This window comes from Physella acuta, unplaced genomic scaffold (genome assembly GCF_028476545.2).
Source record: "Physella acuta isolate Inbredline_101_S28 unplaced genomic scaffold, ASM2847654v3 ptg000260l, whole genome shotgun sequence".
NCBI lineage: Eukaryota > Metazoa > Mollusca > Gastropoda > Physidae > Physella > Physella acuta.
The window spans coordinates 79,144-95,878 of NW_026731779.1; the positions used below are offsets into that span (position 1 = coordinate 79,144).

General features: G+C 30.4%; 2 protein-coding genes across 3 annotated transcripts; one reads left to right on the top strand and one right to left on the bottom strand.

Moving 5' to 3' along the window:
• Positions 1-44: 44 nt before the first annotated feature.
• On the bottom strand, positions 45-6,617 carry LOC131938933 (homeobox-containing protein 1). The gene is made up of 8 exons (XM_059297166.1): positions 6,526-6,617; positions 4,686-4,881; positions 4,414-4,586; positions 4,044-4,132; positions 3,658-3,810; positions 3,138-3,305; positions 2,750-2,848; positions 45-2,444 (listed from the first exon to the last, which is right to left on the bottom strand). Exons 2-8 carry the CDS (start codon positions 4,857-4,859, stop codon positions 2,038-2,040), a joined length of 1,263 nt encoding a protein of 420 aa, XP_059153149.1. The 5' UTR covers positions 4,860-4,881; positions 6,526-6,617; the 3' UTR covers positions 45-2,037.
• A 2,329-nt stretch (positions 6,618-8,946) lies between these two features.
• On the top strand, positions 8,947-14,365 carry LOC131938958 (uncharacterized). 2 transcript variants are annotated; one of them, XM_059297206.1, is made up of 4 exons: positions 8,947-10,290; positions 10,931-11,165; positions 11,628-11,798; positions 13,833-14,365. In XM_059297206.1, the coding sequence occupies exons 1-4, from the start codon at positions 8,968-8,970 to the stop codon at positions 14,351-14,353; spliced, it is 2,250 nt and encodes a 749-aa protein (XP_059153189.1). In that variant the 5' UTR covers positions 8,947-8,967; the 3' UTR covers positions 14,354-14,365. The 2 variants fall into 2 exon arrangements, with proteins under 2 accessions (XP_059153189.1, XP_059153190.1); XM_059297207.1 differs by having other exon boundaries at positions 11,628-11,838; positions 13,833-13,948.
• Positions 14,366-16,735: the final 2,370 nt, after the last annotated feature.

The window sequence follows — 16,735 nt, forward strand, 5'->3', positions numbered from 1 at the left end:
TATTTAAATTTCTTACTAAGCAGACATAAACAAGTAAAAAATCACACATTTCAATTTTTATTATATGACAATTGTTAAACAATAAATTCTTAATGGAATATTTGACTGTATAAATTAAATGAACTGCATATAAATATAAATTAACGACAATTTTTTCTTCTAAAGCAAACCAAATATACAAAGGATGGGTTCTAGCCCCTTGGGATGCAAGTCATACCAGTCAAAGGAATAAAAAATACTCTGTGGGGGCCCACTAAAACAATCCACACTGACACCTGAGTGTTAGAATAATAGGAAACAATCCTTTCCTGCATAGAAGACTTGAAACTTAACAAAAAGTCTCAGTCAGTGCATTAGTATCTTGTAAGTTGTTGAAATCTTACTTAAAAATGGGGTCATAAGTCACTCTATGCTTACATAAAATAGGAACAAGATTTCAAATGTTTGGGTAGAGGTACCATGTAATATAATTGCAGCAGTATAAATAAATAATAAAACAAATCACTTATCTATAAGCATTCTGAAAATACATTTTTGTAAAAAAAAAAAAAAATTCACATAACAAATTAACATTTGCTACAATAGTGTATAAAAAAAAAATATACCAAAATATTCTGTACAAATTCGCTCCTTGGGTTCAATATATAATTCCTTTTTATTAAGACACCTAGCCAAAGAACATGAACTTTATTGCATATTATGTGGTACCATTTATTTATACACACCTGCAATAATAGTTATCTTAGCGTAGGATGATCACAACATTCATCATTTGTATATAATTGATTTGGTAAGCTGCCAACTATCATTCTTCACAGATTATACAATAAATACATTTTGCAAAAAGAATTAAGTATTTCAAATAAAAATGGGGAAATCAAATGACATAATTAACACGATGCTAAAACAATTTTGAAAACACAATAATTTAAAAAAATAAAAAACGCCATTTACTTGAGTGTGATTAGCAACTTATCTGCAAACTCTAATCACAAAAATAAAACCAACAACCAGAACAGTAGATGTTTTTCAAATAGCAGGCCCACTATTGATTGGACAATAATCAAATATTTTTTCAAGCACTGCTCTAGATAAATTGAAGATAGTGTTTTATAAATTAAAAAAAAAAACACTATTTTTTATAACCTCAAAAGAAACAATATACGTGAACTCATTAACTGGTGTATTGAATGCAAGGCAGTCAAAAAAAATTAGGCTTTTAATTTTTGCTTCTCTTAAAACAATATTAAAATATGCTAATTTTTTGAGGTAATGAAAATATGTTTACATTTACTGATTGTCATTTCTTCTTTAGGCCCCGGATAATCTTATAAATAAGTACTAGATGACTGCAAATCATTCCTGCTCAATTTATAATGGGAAACAAAAATGTTTCACCACTTAAGCATGGTCATAGACGCCTGTTCCAGCAAGCTAAGCTTAATGTAATTCTATTATTTACATCAAATAAGGATCTCTTATTCATAATTATTATTTTTAAGCTTTATGTAGGGGGCTACACATCTTGATGATTCTTCAAACTTTATGGGTGACTTAGTATTTTGATAAATTACAATACACTTGACACACACCTCTCAGCAATGACACGGCTGATTCCTAGGGAATGTTTTCAAGATAATAAAAATCTGAGACACTGAATGATAACTGAGTTTAAAAACTTTAGGTCTATTATCTTCTTAAACTATAATTTGGTATGTTCAGAAAACCATACTACCATTAATTATTTAAATTATCAATGAAAAACATCAATCTATTGTAAGATTTGCAATCACTGTTAAAAAAAAACTGTTAGACAATTATTTGTAACAAATACAAATTTAAATGATAATAGATTTTAAAATTAAAACTTGTATACTTTAAAAGTAATTTTAAAATAATTGCAAACAAATCTGAGGATATTTCTTCAATAAATATGTTAAAATAATAGACCTTTTTAACAATGAAATATATACAATTATAAATGAATATGTTTTTTGGTTGTTATATGCAAGTCAAACAATTTAAAAAAAATAATTCCTAGCAGTGTTCATCTAAATTTTCTTGCTTTATAGTGACAGCATGCAAACTATTGTTGATTTGCTGCTTACAGCTATTTATGGATAACTTGGAAATTTTGGATGGCCTGTGTTCTGTCGAGTACTGGGGAGGAAAAACCACCATGTCGGGTTTGTTGGCAGGATCTGAATTATGTATTAAAGTTACAGGTTCCAGTTTTAGATTGTTAAGTGGCCCAAAGTTTAATACACTGTCCTGGCTGACTGAAGAGTCTGAATTAGAGTCCCTATTAACATTATTAACACTTGGTGAAAGTTTTGTCACAGCTGGTGGATGCTCCTCCAAAAATTCTTCATTAGGAATAAAGTGTGAGGAAAACCTGGGTTTCACACGACTAGGCAGAATCACCCGCTCTGTATTAATTCCATCTGTTAGAAACGAGAATGGCTGAGTGAATTTAACTGATATCAAAAAGAATTTTACAAAACATAAAGTCAAAGAGCATTATTAAATCAAAGCATTGGGGTAGAATTAATATGTTATCTAACCATATCTAACCAATACAAATTAAGTTGTAAACTTTTAGAATAAATGCTATAAGTTATAAGGAATTAAATGACAATAGTAAAAAAAAATATTGATAAATTGTAATAAACCTTCAATATAACTTCAATATAAGTAAACTATCTGTTACAAAATTGTTTAATCCAAATAATCTAACTTCAAGTCTTACCTTTTTTTGCTAATCTTTTAATTTCTTTCCTTCTGTTGCTGAACCAAGTTGCGACATGAACATGAGTTAACTTTTCCTTTTCTCCAAGTTCACGAGCAGCTACAGATATAAACATAAAATATCTGACTCAGGACATGCAGTTAGGATCATTTCTAAAACATACTGAACAACCAATGAAAAAGTTAACTCTTATTTTCATTAGCTTAATCTAGTAATGACTTTAAAAACTGTTAGACCCAACAATGTATTTCACAGAATTTGGATTTTAAAATGTAACCCTAACACCTACACTTCATTTTTATTTTAAAAATTGTAAATGTTTAGCATGAAGTATGATTTTAATTCTTTAAACTTTGCATTAGAACCTCTTATAGTTTTGTTAGTTTACCTTCAGTTGCCATGGCAATGTTGCACTCATTAGCAATATGCTCTTTCTCTTCCTGTGATGGGTACTGCCCTAGTTTAAAAAACCTCTCTAACACTTCCAGATGCTTTTCTCTGAAGGTAAATCTCTCTCTTCTCGGAACAAAATGAACATCAAGTCCTTCTGAATACCCTGTCAATAAAACAGTCTTGCACTATAGAAAAATATTACTTTAAAAAATCTGTATTACATAAATAGTTTGTCAACATGATTTTTCATAAAACATGACTAGGTCAAAGGGCAAGTTCAAAATTAGTTTTAGGTAACAAAAATATGTCACATTGCATCAATAATTAAATGGGGAAAAAATGAAAATAGTGTGAAAGCTAATATACCATAGCAACCTGTATAGATATTGTTTTGTTTCTTTGAACTCTTTTGAACCATATATAGTTAAAAACAGAAAAATTTGTTGAATTTTAAAAAAAAAAGCACCTGATAATCTGATTATCAGTCACACACACAAAAAAAAAGACCAACAAACCTTGAAATTTTACAAGTTGACTAAAATCTTCAGAAATACTATCAATATCTTTCAACTTCTCCATAAACCAATCCAAAAGTCTAAGTTTCTCTGAAGGATCTATGGACTGTATGTCACCTGATAAAAAATGACACATGGCCATTTCTCCTACACCTGTACAGAGACAATAATATAGCATTACAATTATAACATACAAGTATTCACAAATTAGTGGCAGCCAGATACAAGAAGAAATTAAGTTTAAGCCCTAATAATGTTAGCCCACCTAACCCAACCAAAGATTAGTTGTGTTAAGTTGGGAAAGAAAAACTGCATTAGCTAAATATACAACAAAATTTTCAGTCTGATATGCTTAATTAGTAGGATCAAATGAGCAAGGGCATTACCAATTTCTAAAGCTTGCAACTTGGCATCAAATGATGGATTTGATCCGACAAACTTACTAACAATTTCATGAAAGCTGTCCTTGTTATTTCTATGAATAAAAACATGAATATCAAGTTCACTTTAAAGTTACTTTTAAGTTAAAGTACTTTTTTTCTTAATGATAAGGCATAATCATAATACTGTTAGTGTTTATTAATTCAAAATTTGTAATACCATGTATCTAGATCATTATTTACAAGGTGTACTACTAATTAATAGAAAGCAGTTAACTCACAAAACCACCAAGAAAATCCATCACCACAAATTTCTTATACTCAACAGACTCTAGAAACTTTAAATGAGAAGTTATTTCAAACTTAGATGACTCACCCCATCAAAAGAGCAGTAAGCCTATCAATGCCATGACTAGATTGATCTAAGTGCTGGTAAAATACAGAGTGATCTGCCTTTTGTGTTTCCATATGTTTGTAATTTTGTGAAGAATTATGACTTGAATGTTGACTAGAATTAACCATTCTAGAATTTATGGGTAGAGTTGATATCTGTCAAGTAAACATACAATAACAAATCATTTTTTAAACAATAATATCAAATTTTAATTTTAATTCAAGCAAGTTTATTCATAAATCATAAAAACATACCCCTGAATTTTTTCCAGTCTCTGATACTGGTACAGAATATATACTTCCCAGCTCGTTCTCTAATCTGTCATAGGCCTGGAAGGCATCAATAACTTGCTGGTGGGTTATTCCACTGTTTCTCAACCTGCGAATCAACTCAACTTGTTCTACAGTGAAGGAGTGTGATGACAGCATTGTGTTTTAGAAAAACACTTTTCTAGAATTAAAAAAAACAACACTTTTTAAAAAAAGATCACTGCCAAGGATTCATTTACATTTTTGCTTGTCTATTAGAGACATAAGTTGGATGATTATTAAAAAAGGTATCGTCAATAGTAGAAATGCAATAGCAACCTTAACCTCCCCTGAGGTAAATAGACTCAAGATAAGAAAGATTATATGGGTATGAAAAGCTATATAATGATTTGGTACTTTGGTACTAAAAAAAATAATTATAATTCTGTTTTTGCAAAATTTACTATCCTAAAGATAATGAATTGTCCTGCTGAGGTTTCTATGAGAAACTTTGATTTTTCAAAGCTCTCTTTAAAATAAAGGATTATGGTATGGTTTAATGATGTTTTGGGACAATTATTTTTACCTGTCTTGTATAAAATAGGCTAACTTTATAAATGTTGGGATGTTAGTTGTATTCATCATGGGGAGGGGGGGGGGGGGGGGAGAGAATTCATATAAATATAAAAAAAAATTGATCTTGATTTTAGGTCAAATGAATGAGACTTATACTATAGTAATATGAAGTAGAGATAGTTGTCTATTGAGATTTTATGTAGGTTTAACATTTATTACTTGGTTGTGTTGAAAGTTTTGTTACATTTTTGTTTTATTATATCATGTGCACAACACCTAAGTAAAGACATTAATTATTAGTTAACTGGTAGTATTCTTTTATAATCGGCAGCCTAACCCATCTTTTGCAGTGGAATTATGAATGTCATGAATTGACAGAATTGATTCAATATTTATTATTTATTTATCAAGCTTGATACTATCATAATCTTAATATTTATCATAAGGCTGCTCAGATGCAATCAACAAGTGCCATTTAAGAATGTCTGCACTTTGAAACATAAGTTTAACCTTCAATGGTTGTGTTATAAACTATTTGTGTTTAGTGTAACCAAGCTACTTTTGTTACTAATGTTAGTAGATTCTTATACTTATACTGAATATACTCATGCTGTAACTAGACACTAGCTAGTAAGATAGGTAACTAGACCAGCTAGTGCCTTCTCAATAAGACTAGGTCTGGGGCCTAGATTTATTTCTTAAACCAGGCTAAGACCAAGATTCTCTAGATCTAGAATAAATTTTTTTTATTATATGTCCTAGCCCTATTCGGCTCAACCAAACATTTCAATCATAACTGCAAAACGTAATAAAACCAATTCAAGATTTTGTAATTTTTGGAAATTATTAGTTTAATATTAATATTAGGATCTACTTTTATTATTAGTTAGGTAGATTCTAGATCTAATATATATTAGAATATAAATTCTCATTCCTCCTCAATGCTATAACCATGAGACGAATGACTTGTGGGTTTTGTTAGCTTTAAAATCGCTACAAAAATAGCTACAAAAATAGGGGCCTAGAATCTAGAAATATGTTACAGTAGGTTACTGTGTGTAGTGTAAGGACTAAGGTTAGGTAAACTGTAAAATAAAATGACCCAAATTTAGGGCATTTGCCATTTATTTTTAGGACCATAATTTTTTTTATAAATACCCAAAAAATTCAAAATCAGACCAACGCGTGTTTTTGAGGGGTAAAAATAAATTAAAATAGTTAAAAGTTATAGCCGAAATTTGTAATTAGCCGAAATCGCTAGGTTACTTACTGATGAAGTAATAAATTCTGAAACGTTAGCTTTCCTCAAATCGAGGCTAACCTTAATCCTAACCCTAAACATGTTTTAGCCTTTCAGCAGCCCAGATTTTGATGTAGCAGAAAGCTATTTACAATTATTTACACGAGCAAGTTTTAAACAAGCTAAAGAATACATCTTGCATTTTTATGTTTTTCGTTTGTGATAATATCTTCAATATAAATTTTATTTATTCTTTTAATTTGTAATAATACCTTCTACTCCTGATTTAGTTCAAATCGTTTTTAAAAATACACTTTTGATTTATAGATCTAGATCTAGTTGTTTTAATGAGATTGCGTATTGTTAATGATTTAATTTTCACATAGCACTTTCATCCAGGTCTAATTGATGACAAGTGTTTGCTTTTTAAATTACAACTCTACCATACCTCATGTAACATAATTACATAATTATATAAATTATATACATTTTTAGATCTTCCACTTAAAAACACGACATAAACCCACTTATGTTGTTGGAACGCATGCATCATTTACATAATAGGTGGTTGAATAAGTCAATTATAAATTATAAGAGATTTATGATTTATAAGTAGAGTGTATGAAGTTTTCTTTGTTTTCTTTAATATCCCATGTCCCCACTCTTATACAAACTTCGTTGCAATCAACAGAGTGGAATAGGCTCTACTTTAACATCTAGTCGAAGATATAAAGCTCGTGAAGTTAGCATAATAAATACTGCTTGTAACATATTACTGTATTATAACAAACTAAGGTTTACTTTTTTATTTTTTAAACTGAAATTCAATAAACCAAAATACGTTTTCTATGGTGATAGTATTACAATTACTTGCGATGTTAAAAATAATGTATCGATTTTGCTGCTAAAACTGGGCATGCTTCTGACTTCAATATATCACCAACAAATCGATAAGTATATCTAAAGCGTTGTATCACATGACCTTGCAGTTAAAGATTAGCCTAAGTATTTGTATGCAGCTATGTCGGTTTCGTTTTGGTTATATGTAAGCTTACAACTTCTCATTTTTATGTATAAAAAAAAGACAGGTCTTTAAAAATGAGGGAATGGCCGGATAACAATAGTTCCACTATGTGAATGTGATTACACCTCTCCGTTAGAATTTCTTCGCGCGCTGGGTGTGGGGATGGGGTGGGACGGTAAGAGGTAGGACTTACTGTCGTGTGGAAGTGGGTGGAGGGGGTTTGTGGGCCCCACTTTTGAATTTACAAAAGGTCGTTTTTTAAATTGATTTTAGCAGCCATTTATAAAAAAAAAATTTTTGTAATATGTAAAGAACATTGACCAATGCATATACAATGGATCAGCAAACATTTTCAGCAATAAATAGTGATTGGCTTTGTTTTCGCCCATCTAAATCAACAATTCACAGTTACGTTTTAAAGTGGTTCAAGAGAAACAACTCAATTAATTTTTAGACATATTCAATCTTCCTTGGTTGTGTCCCCTTACATTATCGAAATTGCAAAATACAGAATAAAATTAAAATTATTAAAATACGTTACTGATCCCCACGAATGCATATGATATATACATCCTATAGAGGCACGCGCACATTCTCTATAATTATATATCATATGTACTGTTCGCATAGTCAAATAAAGATTTACAGACGACTTATTCTTCCTTTTTAACCATCTGTGACTGAGAGCAAGAAAGTATTATAGAAGAAAAACTGTTTCTGAAAATTAATTTTATTCTTTTTAGACTACGTGAATAAAAACAAAACAAGAACTAATGCATTTAATTTTTTATTTTATTTCAGAGGCTACTGTGATGATTACATTCATTTACAGGCCTAGATCTATACTGAATCGTTGGGAATGATACTTTAGACATATGGGGTCACCCATAAACGATATCACTTCTTAAAATTTTGCCTCCCACCTCATCATCGTCACGAAATCCCCCCCCCCCCCCCCCCCACAAAGTTACAGATTTAAGCTTACCACTCCCTAAAAATCACAAGATATTTATTATTTTTTTTTTAAACGGCGATTTCGTTTTAAAATACTGTCACAGCTCTGTCAACATCGGGTATATTGAGCAATATTTATTTTTTATTACAATTTGCAAAAAAAAAGTTTTTTTAAATACGCCCAACGACTTAAACTCATTTTCTGGCATTACTTTTCAAAAGTTCGTGTCATACTTTATGCACCCCCCCCCTCCCCCCACTTTCGTCACAAAAGTCAATACCTCCCTTCCCCTAGGAGCGTGACGTCGTTTTTTTTTTTTTTTTTGGACGACCCCCTACCCTAGTTAATTAATAATTGAAACAGCAGCCGGAGAAAAAAAAACGAGGGTAAACTACTAGTCAACACCGTAGTTACTAAGGAAGCTACATACAGGAAGTTTACATATTCTGCTAACTATCGTTTCCTATCTTTGTAAAAGCAACCTTGTTGAGCCATGAGTACGAATAACGAGATCAAAGATTTTGATGAAACAGCAGTCGAAAATAAATTGGATTATAGAAATATTGGAGATTCTCAACATCAACTCACAGGCCTAGGTGAAAATACAAATTCGCCCCTCGAAATAAATACATTTGACTCAAATTTTGAGCCTGCAGTTAATGTCGTTGATGAGAAAACGACAGAAAACAATGACACCTCTACAAGTAACGAAATTGAAGCTAATGAAATTACACAAGCAGAATCAGATAATCGAACATTTAATAAAATCGATTCACCTGCAAATATAAATAATATCGAAAATAATACACAACTAGATTTACTAGATGAGAATATTACTAGTACTAGTAGTAGTACTGCTAATAATACTATTATTAATACAGGCAATCCACACACTCATTTAAGACAAGTTTCATCCACTAGGTTAAAAAAGTCCAGAAAAAGCATTTTCATCTCATATTCTCCTGATGCCTGCTACTTGGAAAAAAGGTTTATTGCAGAAACTGTTCAGCAGTTAAAAGAAAACAATTTATCGGATGACATTTGGTTTGATAAAGATGAAAGAAATACCAATAACCCATGTTGGTTTTCCCTGTGCCTTGAAGCAGCGGAGAAATGTAAAGCTGCTTTATTGTTTCTTTCAGAGAGTTATTTTTCTTGTCCAGTTTCCTTGTATGAAGGGAAAATTTTGCTAGATAGATATCATTCCGTAAGCAATTCAGTGAAAATATTTTCAGTTCTAGTTAGCAAACCAGCAGAACATTTCAATGTGCCTGAACAGTTTTCAGCATTTATTGATTCTGCAGTTGACTTAACAGCAGAGCATGCGCACAAAAGTTCTGCAGAAAAAACATCAGTTGTAGTTGGTGCGTTAATGGAAGAGTTGGAAAAGTTGGCTGTTGTGAGGTCATCACCTCAACCTCTGGCTGCTCCTGATGCTGTTTTTACAGAGGAATTTAAAAAACAAAAAATCTGCCAGTGGTCTGCTAGTGATCTTCAAGAGTGGTTATTCAGTCTTGGAATCAAAGAATTCTACAGGCAGAGCTTAGCAGAGGCATCAATAGATGGGTTTCTTTTAATGTCATTGACAGACCACGATTTGAGCACACATCTTGGTATCGACAATCGAGTTGTGAGGAAAAAAATAATGCAAAGCATATTAAATATTTTAAACAATGAGAACAAACTGCCTGAAAATTGGCACTTGAGAGCAAGAGTTCAAAAATCAAAATCTGATCTTACATACTTGATATATGATCCAGCAGATGTCCGGTTAGCTCAGAATTTGAAAGCAGATCTTAAGTCTAAAAATCTTCAGGTATGTTTAAATTGTTTTGCAGAAACACCAACAGTGAAATAAATTACTCTATTGAAGTATTTTTTTCCTGTTTAGGTTTAGTATTACTGTCAAGGTTAGGGCTAGGGTTGTATTTAAAGACTAACAAAAATTTAGCATCAATACACCTTGCTGGTGTTCATTTAAGTTCTATTTTAATTTTTTTTGTTGTTGCAGCATTCAGGATACAACTATTTTATAATTTACTATTAAAACTGATGGTTTTAAGAATTCAATATTTTAAATATTTTAATCTAGTCATCCTTTTATATTCTTTATAACAGAATGATCAGTGATAAGAGTTAGGGCTGTGAAACCTTAAAATTAATATAACACAAGAAAGCATGCAAACAATTATAAAAAAAACTAAACTAAACTAAAAAAAATCTCAAATACAGATTCTATTGTTTTACTTGAAAGTTATTACACAAGCAGTTTAAATGTATATAAAGTATTTACGTATAAGCAATTAGAATACATATTTAAAACTGCAATTTTTATAAACTAATTATGCTAAGTTAAGTATATGAAAAGGATATTTGTTATTTATAAGTGCTTTATAATATATGTGAGACATTAAAAACGATTTTTCAAGTTAACAAGTTTTTACATTTATTTTTAGGTGATTCATCATAATACAAACAACTTAGGTCGCTCAAAAGAGGAATTTTTAGAAACAAATGGGCCAGTTTTAGCATCAGCCTCTAATGTAATTGTTATTGTAACAGAAGATGCATCCAAATCACCATTTGTTTTTCATGAAGTTCTTTTTGCTGACTGGTTAGGGAAGAAAATTGTGACTGCTATGTTTAAAAATGTATGGAATACGTTAAGACCATCTCTAAGGGCAGTTCTGGGTAAGTAAAGCTATATAACTAAGTATATATATATATATATCAAGATAAAACTTTATATATATATATATATATATATATATATATATATATATATATATATATATATATATATATATATATTTATATATATTTATATATATTTATTTATATTTATTATTTTTCTTCTTAATCCCATTCGTGCCCAAGACACATAAGCAGATGAAGTAGAGTTCATCTGATTCATTGACCGCGGCATATGAAGTGATTGTGTGGTCAGCACTATGCCCAGCCGCCTTTGTTTCCCTAATGTAAGTGAGGTACCCATCAGAGCTGAGTGGACTCAGGGACTTAACACTAGTTTTAACCCAGAATTGAACTCGAGACTCTCAAGTTAGCAGTCTAGCTCTCTACCAGTAGGCCACGCCGTCCCCATATATATACTTATATCTATATATATATGTAAATGCTAGCATTTATTTTCAGGAGATTGTCCAGCTGTAGACTTTGAAACCAAAATGTATGCCGAGAGTCTTGAAATTCTGGAACATAGCATCAAGCCATTGAGAAGAGTTCCAGGAGTTGTCCTTGAGCAAACTTATCTGAACAAAATGGCAGATGGTCTAAAACCGCTAGAGAGTCTGGTTCATTCAAGAAGTAGGGAGTTTTTTAACTGCAGGAGTGCTGAGATTGTGTGGTATTTATAGTATTTGCTGTGATTTTTTTAAAGCTAGAAATAAATTTTTTAACATGCAATACAGTATGCAATATAGGGTTAATACATTTTGAATGAAAAAAAAAGCAGCAGCAGAATAATTAGATCCAAGTAGTTCAAAACTATACTTGAACTTAGGTTGCATCACTTCAATAAGGATATAATAAAAATAAAATCATGTCTGCATTCTTTGAATAGCTGTTTCAAATAACTTTGACACTGTCCAAAAGAACATTGAAAGAAACAGGCAGAAACAGCTTTGGAAAAAGAAATGAAGAGTAAACTCAGGCAGCTATAAAACATTTCTATGCCAGAACCTCAAGATCACATATGGAAAATACCTCCCAAAGCTGGAATCCGATATCAGACTCATCACAAAAAATGGATAGTAAACAAGAAATGTTAGTTGACTTAGTGGGAGCTAAATATAAAAAAATACTAAAGATAGATGTAACTTGCTGGGAATTTTTTAATAACATTTACTAACAGGTAGCATATAGTATCAAGTCTCGTGATGTTCCCTAGAAGCAAAAACGAATAAGAAAAAGAGCAAAAATAATCCTGGAAAGACCTCCAGACATTAAAAGCTAAACCAACCCTTTTGCCAGAGCAAGCTGATTGACCAATGGGTACCAGAAGATGAACTTCAGAAACTAAAGAATCCCAAATCACCAAATGTCTCAAGATAGTTACAACAAAATGAACAGTGCTAAGTATCTATGGGTTGAAAATCCTTGATGTGCAACAATTAGTCAAAAGTATGTATTTTATAATGCAGCTAGAGTCTATAGCTAATAGAGGTTATTTAAACTGGCAAGGGAATAAAATAATTGAAATAATAAATGTTTTCTAGTAATTAAAATATTAACTTAAAAGTTAACTTTACCTAGTATTAAACAAAGTAAATAACTGAAATAACATATTATTTTAACATTTAAAATTAAATGTCATAAGTTTCTTTGAAATAATGTGACTCATACAACAGTGTTATTTAGCTACAAACTATTTAAAGTGTAATCTTTATAATGTAGGCTATAGCTAATTAACTTACTACTTGCCATACATTTAACACAAAAGTAATTTTTTCTTATGGCATTGTAATTATATTAAATATAGCTAACTGCTGCTGCATTAATATTTTTTTTCCTTGCTTTTCGATATTGCTAATTTCTAGCTTAAATCTTTACTTATTCTCTTATGAAAATTGTTTTTTATTCACTTAATGGATGATTGTAAAATTATCGTTGTTGTTATACTCTTTTAAAATATTGGTGCTTATTTTTTTTTTAGCCAACTGATCAGTTATGATAATTTAAAAAGTAAAACAATAAAATGCTTTCATTTTTCAGTTAAATAAAATATGCTGTTTAAGTATAAATTGATAGTTTGGTCAGATAACAATTTAAATACATCTATAAACAGGCTATGCTAGTTGTAAAATCACTTGGATTTTATTTTTCCGTTCAATCTTTTGCATGCTGACCTAATTGTTTAGGCCCATTTTTAATCTTTGCAATAACTTTACTCTTCTCATCATTTGTTTGTTTCATGTTTTTACATCTTATGTTCTGGTCTCTCTTTTAACTTCTATAAATATGTTCTTCATTTTCTGAATTGTTTTGCACTTTAACATAACTTTTATTACATTTATCAATCCTGGTTTTCTTTTCTTGAACTCTCCCATAAATCAAAATTTTTATATCGTTTTGTTTGCCAAAGAAAGAGAATAACATCATTAAAAATTTTCTCTAAATGTTTAAATAAAAAAATAAAAAAGGGGAGATAAGTTGTATAATAAAATGTAACTTTTCTTTTATGTTACCTAAATGTAATTGGCAATGTATCTTTCATTACACTGTCCTGCCTGTCAGCACTTGAATTAAAGCCTGTTTATTGGTTGAGAGACTATTTCCTTATTAAAAATTATCTCTAAAGATTACACAGACTGTACAATAATAATTTTGCTTATTTTCCAGGTAGAACAATATCAACAGCTCCTGTATTCAGAAAAAATCCACAAGTATTTATTTCTTACCAATGGGACATGCAAACAAAAGTCACAGAGATCAAGAAAGTTCTAGAAAGTGCAGGTTTTAGCTGTTGGGCGGACATCTCTTTGACCACAGACTGGCATGGACATAGTAGCTACAGCACCAGGTCATCGGCCAACTCCTACACAGAGTCCACTCTTGACACACTACAGAGCCAAATTCAGCGAACCATGAAGACATGCCAGGTTTTTTTGTGCTTAATCACCCCGAAATATCTCCAAAGTGATCACTGCGCAAAAGAGATTGCCTTAGCAGATGCTTTCCAAAAGCCAATTATTCCCTTGTTGTTGAAGTATGTCCCTGCTGAAACTGCAAAGTCGTTTATAAGGAAGGTTCTTTTGCGATACAATTATGTCGATTTGAGCAACGACAGGTTGTATAAACAAAATATTGGATTGTTAGTTGAGAGGGTACGGAGGTCAGTTGATGGAATACCTGTGAGGTAATTCTTTTTAAAACACAAATCAGTGCTCTATTGATTTTTATGAAAACGATAAATAATGACTAATATAGACCAAACTGTATTTTAAAAAGTAATTTCGTTTTAATGTAATTTATCAGTGTTTTATTAATTTTTAAAGTTTAGTACATTATAGATAAGTATTTGAAAAAAATTAACAACTAAGAATATTTTTCCTCATCAACTTTCATAAAATTTTAGTGTTTGAGTAGTAATATTTGAATGGTCTTAGATCTGAAATGACATTTAGATGTATTCGGGTAATGACCTTTATTGATTTAGAAGTAACCTGCACTTCTTTTGAATTTTACCAAATCTATTTTCTATATTATTGCATTATTCACTGGTGTCATTAATGTAAATTACTTATAAAGATTAAAATGTATTAATTTTATATCACAATCAGTATTATTGTACAACTGATTTATTGTTTTTTTTACCATAATTGTTTAGTAAAAACCAGTATTGTCTTGGATATTAAAATAATTTTTGTAACTACCAAATTCATCAGAGGTCAGTAAAATATTATTTTGAATCCAACTAAACTTCATGTGTGTGTCATCATCCTTAACTTTGAAAAAGTAGCTTAAAGCAGATTCTAACAGTAAAAATAAATATTCTTTCTACTAACATCTTTACAATACAGTATTTATGTAAAGCAGCTTTTATTTTATGTAAATATAGAAACTAATTGAACTATGTCAAGTTTTAATATTTAGGGTGTACTAAAATCTTAGGCTTTACTGTATGCAATAAAAATTGCCATTACAAAATACAAGTCAATCTTTTTAAAAATATTATCAGTGTGAGAGTATACATTGGAAAAATAAAGATTTGAGCTGAAAAACTGTGTGTGAATTATTTTGTAGTAGCATTTTAGTCATAAAATAAAATGCATGTTTACTGAAGAAAATTATTTCTTTAAATGGGGGTGTTGTGTAAAATGGAAATAAAGGATGTAACACAACTTACAGCTGCATTAGATAGGGAAGCTCAAGAGCAGAAACAAAAAAAAAGAATTAATATTTTAAAATAGGCATATAATTTATGTAAGAATTAACTAGATTTTATTATTCATACACTTAAAAATATGGCAAGAATGTTGTTTTTATGTCTTTAACCAATTTTTTTACCCCTTATTAATGAAGCTCAACTTTGTCTAATTTAATCCATACAGTCAAGTACTTAGCACATATTTTATTTATTGTAACATCTATCCATTTTTGCCCCTCTAAATTACTTGATTGTCCCTCTTCTTTTTTTAGCCTGTCCCACTTTTCACTACTCCTGTCCCACATCCCACCAACATGATGACTTTTAAATTTTGTGTCATAGATCTAGATCTATAATCTATATGGTTACATTTTCTACCCAGAGTCTCAACTATGTCAAACCTTGAACAATAACATATTAAGGATGGGAAAAATTTGGGATTATTCTAGAGCAGGGGTCGGCAACCTTTTGAAGCGGAAGAGCCAAAAGTTACAATGTTCAAAATTTCCCTGGTTTTAAAGAGCCACTAACATTTTTTTCATTTCAAATATTTTTTTTTTAAGATTATTAGTATTTGTTCAAGGAGCTGGAGAGCCGCATCTTGATATCAAAAGAGCCGCATGCGGCTCTTGAGCCGACCCATGTTCAAGAGTGGAAGGGTTATCAAAGGATACAAATTTTCCAATTGTTCAATAAACATAACCATAAATGGTTCAACAGACATAATCAACAATTCTGCGGTAGTTTCCCATCTTCAAAAATTCAGCCGGTCATTAATCTAATGCTTTTATACATATTTTAGAGCAAATTAATTATTCAGAAACTCAATAATTATCACAAATGGACAGAATATTACTTAAAAACGTATTAATAGGTGTGTAAAATATAATAAATAACACAATCATTTCAATGTATATTGTATTATTACGTTTGCTATCATCCAAAAATTCAGAAAAATCGTTGCTTCCCCTGGTTACTATGAATGTTAAAATGGGAAACAACTAAACACATTTTTTTCTCTAGTTCAGGGGTCGGCAACCTTTTGAAACGGAATAGCTAAAAGTTAAAATTTTGACAATTTCCCAGTTTTTAAAGAGACACTAACATTTTAATTTCAATATTTTATTATTTTATTAGGATTAGGTAAATAAATTTGATTTGTTATTTAAAATAAATAGCTTTAAATATGAAAAAAAAAATTATTTAAAAACATACACTTGTTTCGCCAGAATAATGAAATGAGTAATAAAAAAATAAAAATATAGGACTATTCCCCCTATCCCAATCCACTTTAGAAGCTGTTAATTTTTTTATTATTTTTTTTTTACGGATAACACCGGCTCAGGAGGTGTCTCCCATTAGCCAGGCAGGCCTC

Coding starts and splice junctions, on each gene's coding strand:
- LOC131938958 (XM_059297206.1), top strand. CDS start 8,968: ATGAGTACGAATAACGAGATCAAAGATTTTGATGAAACAGCAGTCGAA. Junction 11,166..11,627: donor ATCTCTAAGGGCAGTTCTGG/GTAAGTAAAGCT, acceptor ATTTATTTTCAG/GAGATTGTCCAGCTGTAGAC. Junction 11,799..13,832: donor GAGTCTGGTTCATTCAAGAA/GTAGGGAGTTTT, acceptor CTTATTTTCCAG/GTAGAACAATATCAACAGCT.
- LOC131938933 (XM_059297166.1), bottom strand. CDS start 4,859: ATGCTGTCATCACACTCCTTCACTGTAGAACAAGTTGAGTTGATTCGC. Junction 4,133..4,413: donor CTTACTGCTCTTTTGATGGG/GTGAGTCATCTA, acceptor TTTTATTCATAG/AAATAACAAGGACAGCTTTC. Junction 3,811..4,043: donor GTTGCAAGCTTTAGAAATTG/GTAATGCCCTTG, acceptor GTCTCTGTACAG/GTGTAGGAGAAATGGCCATG.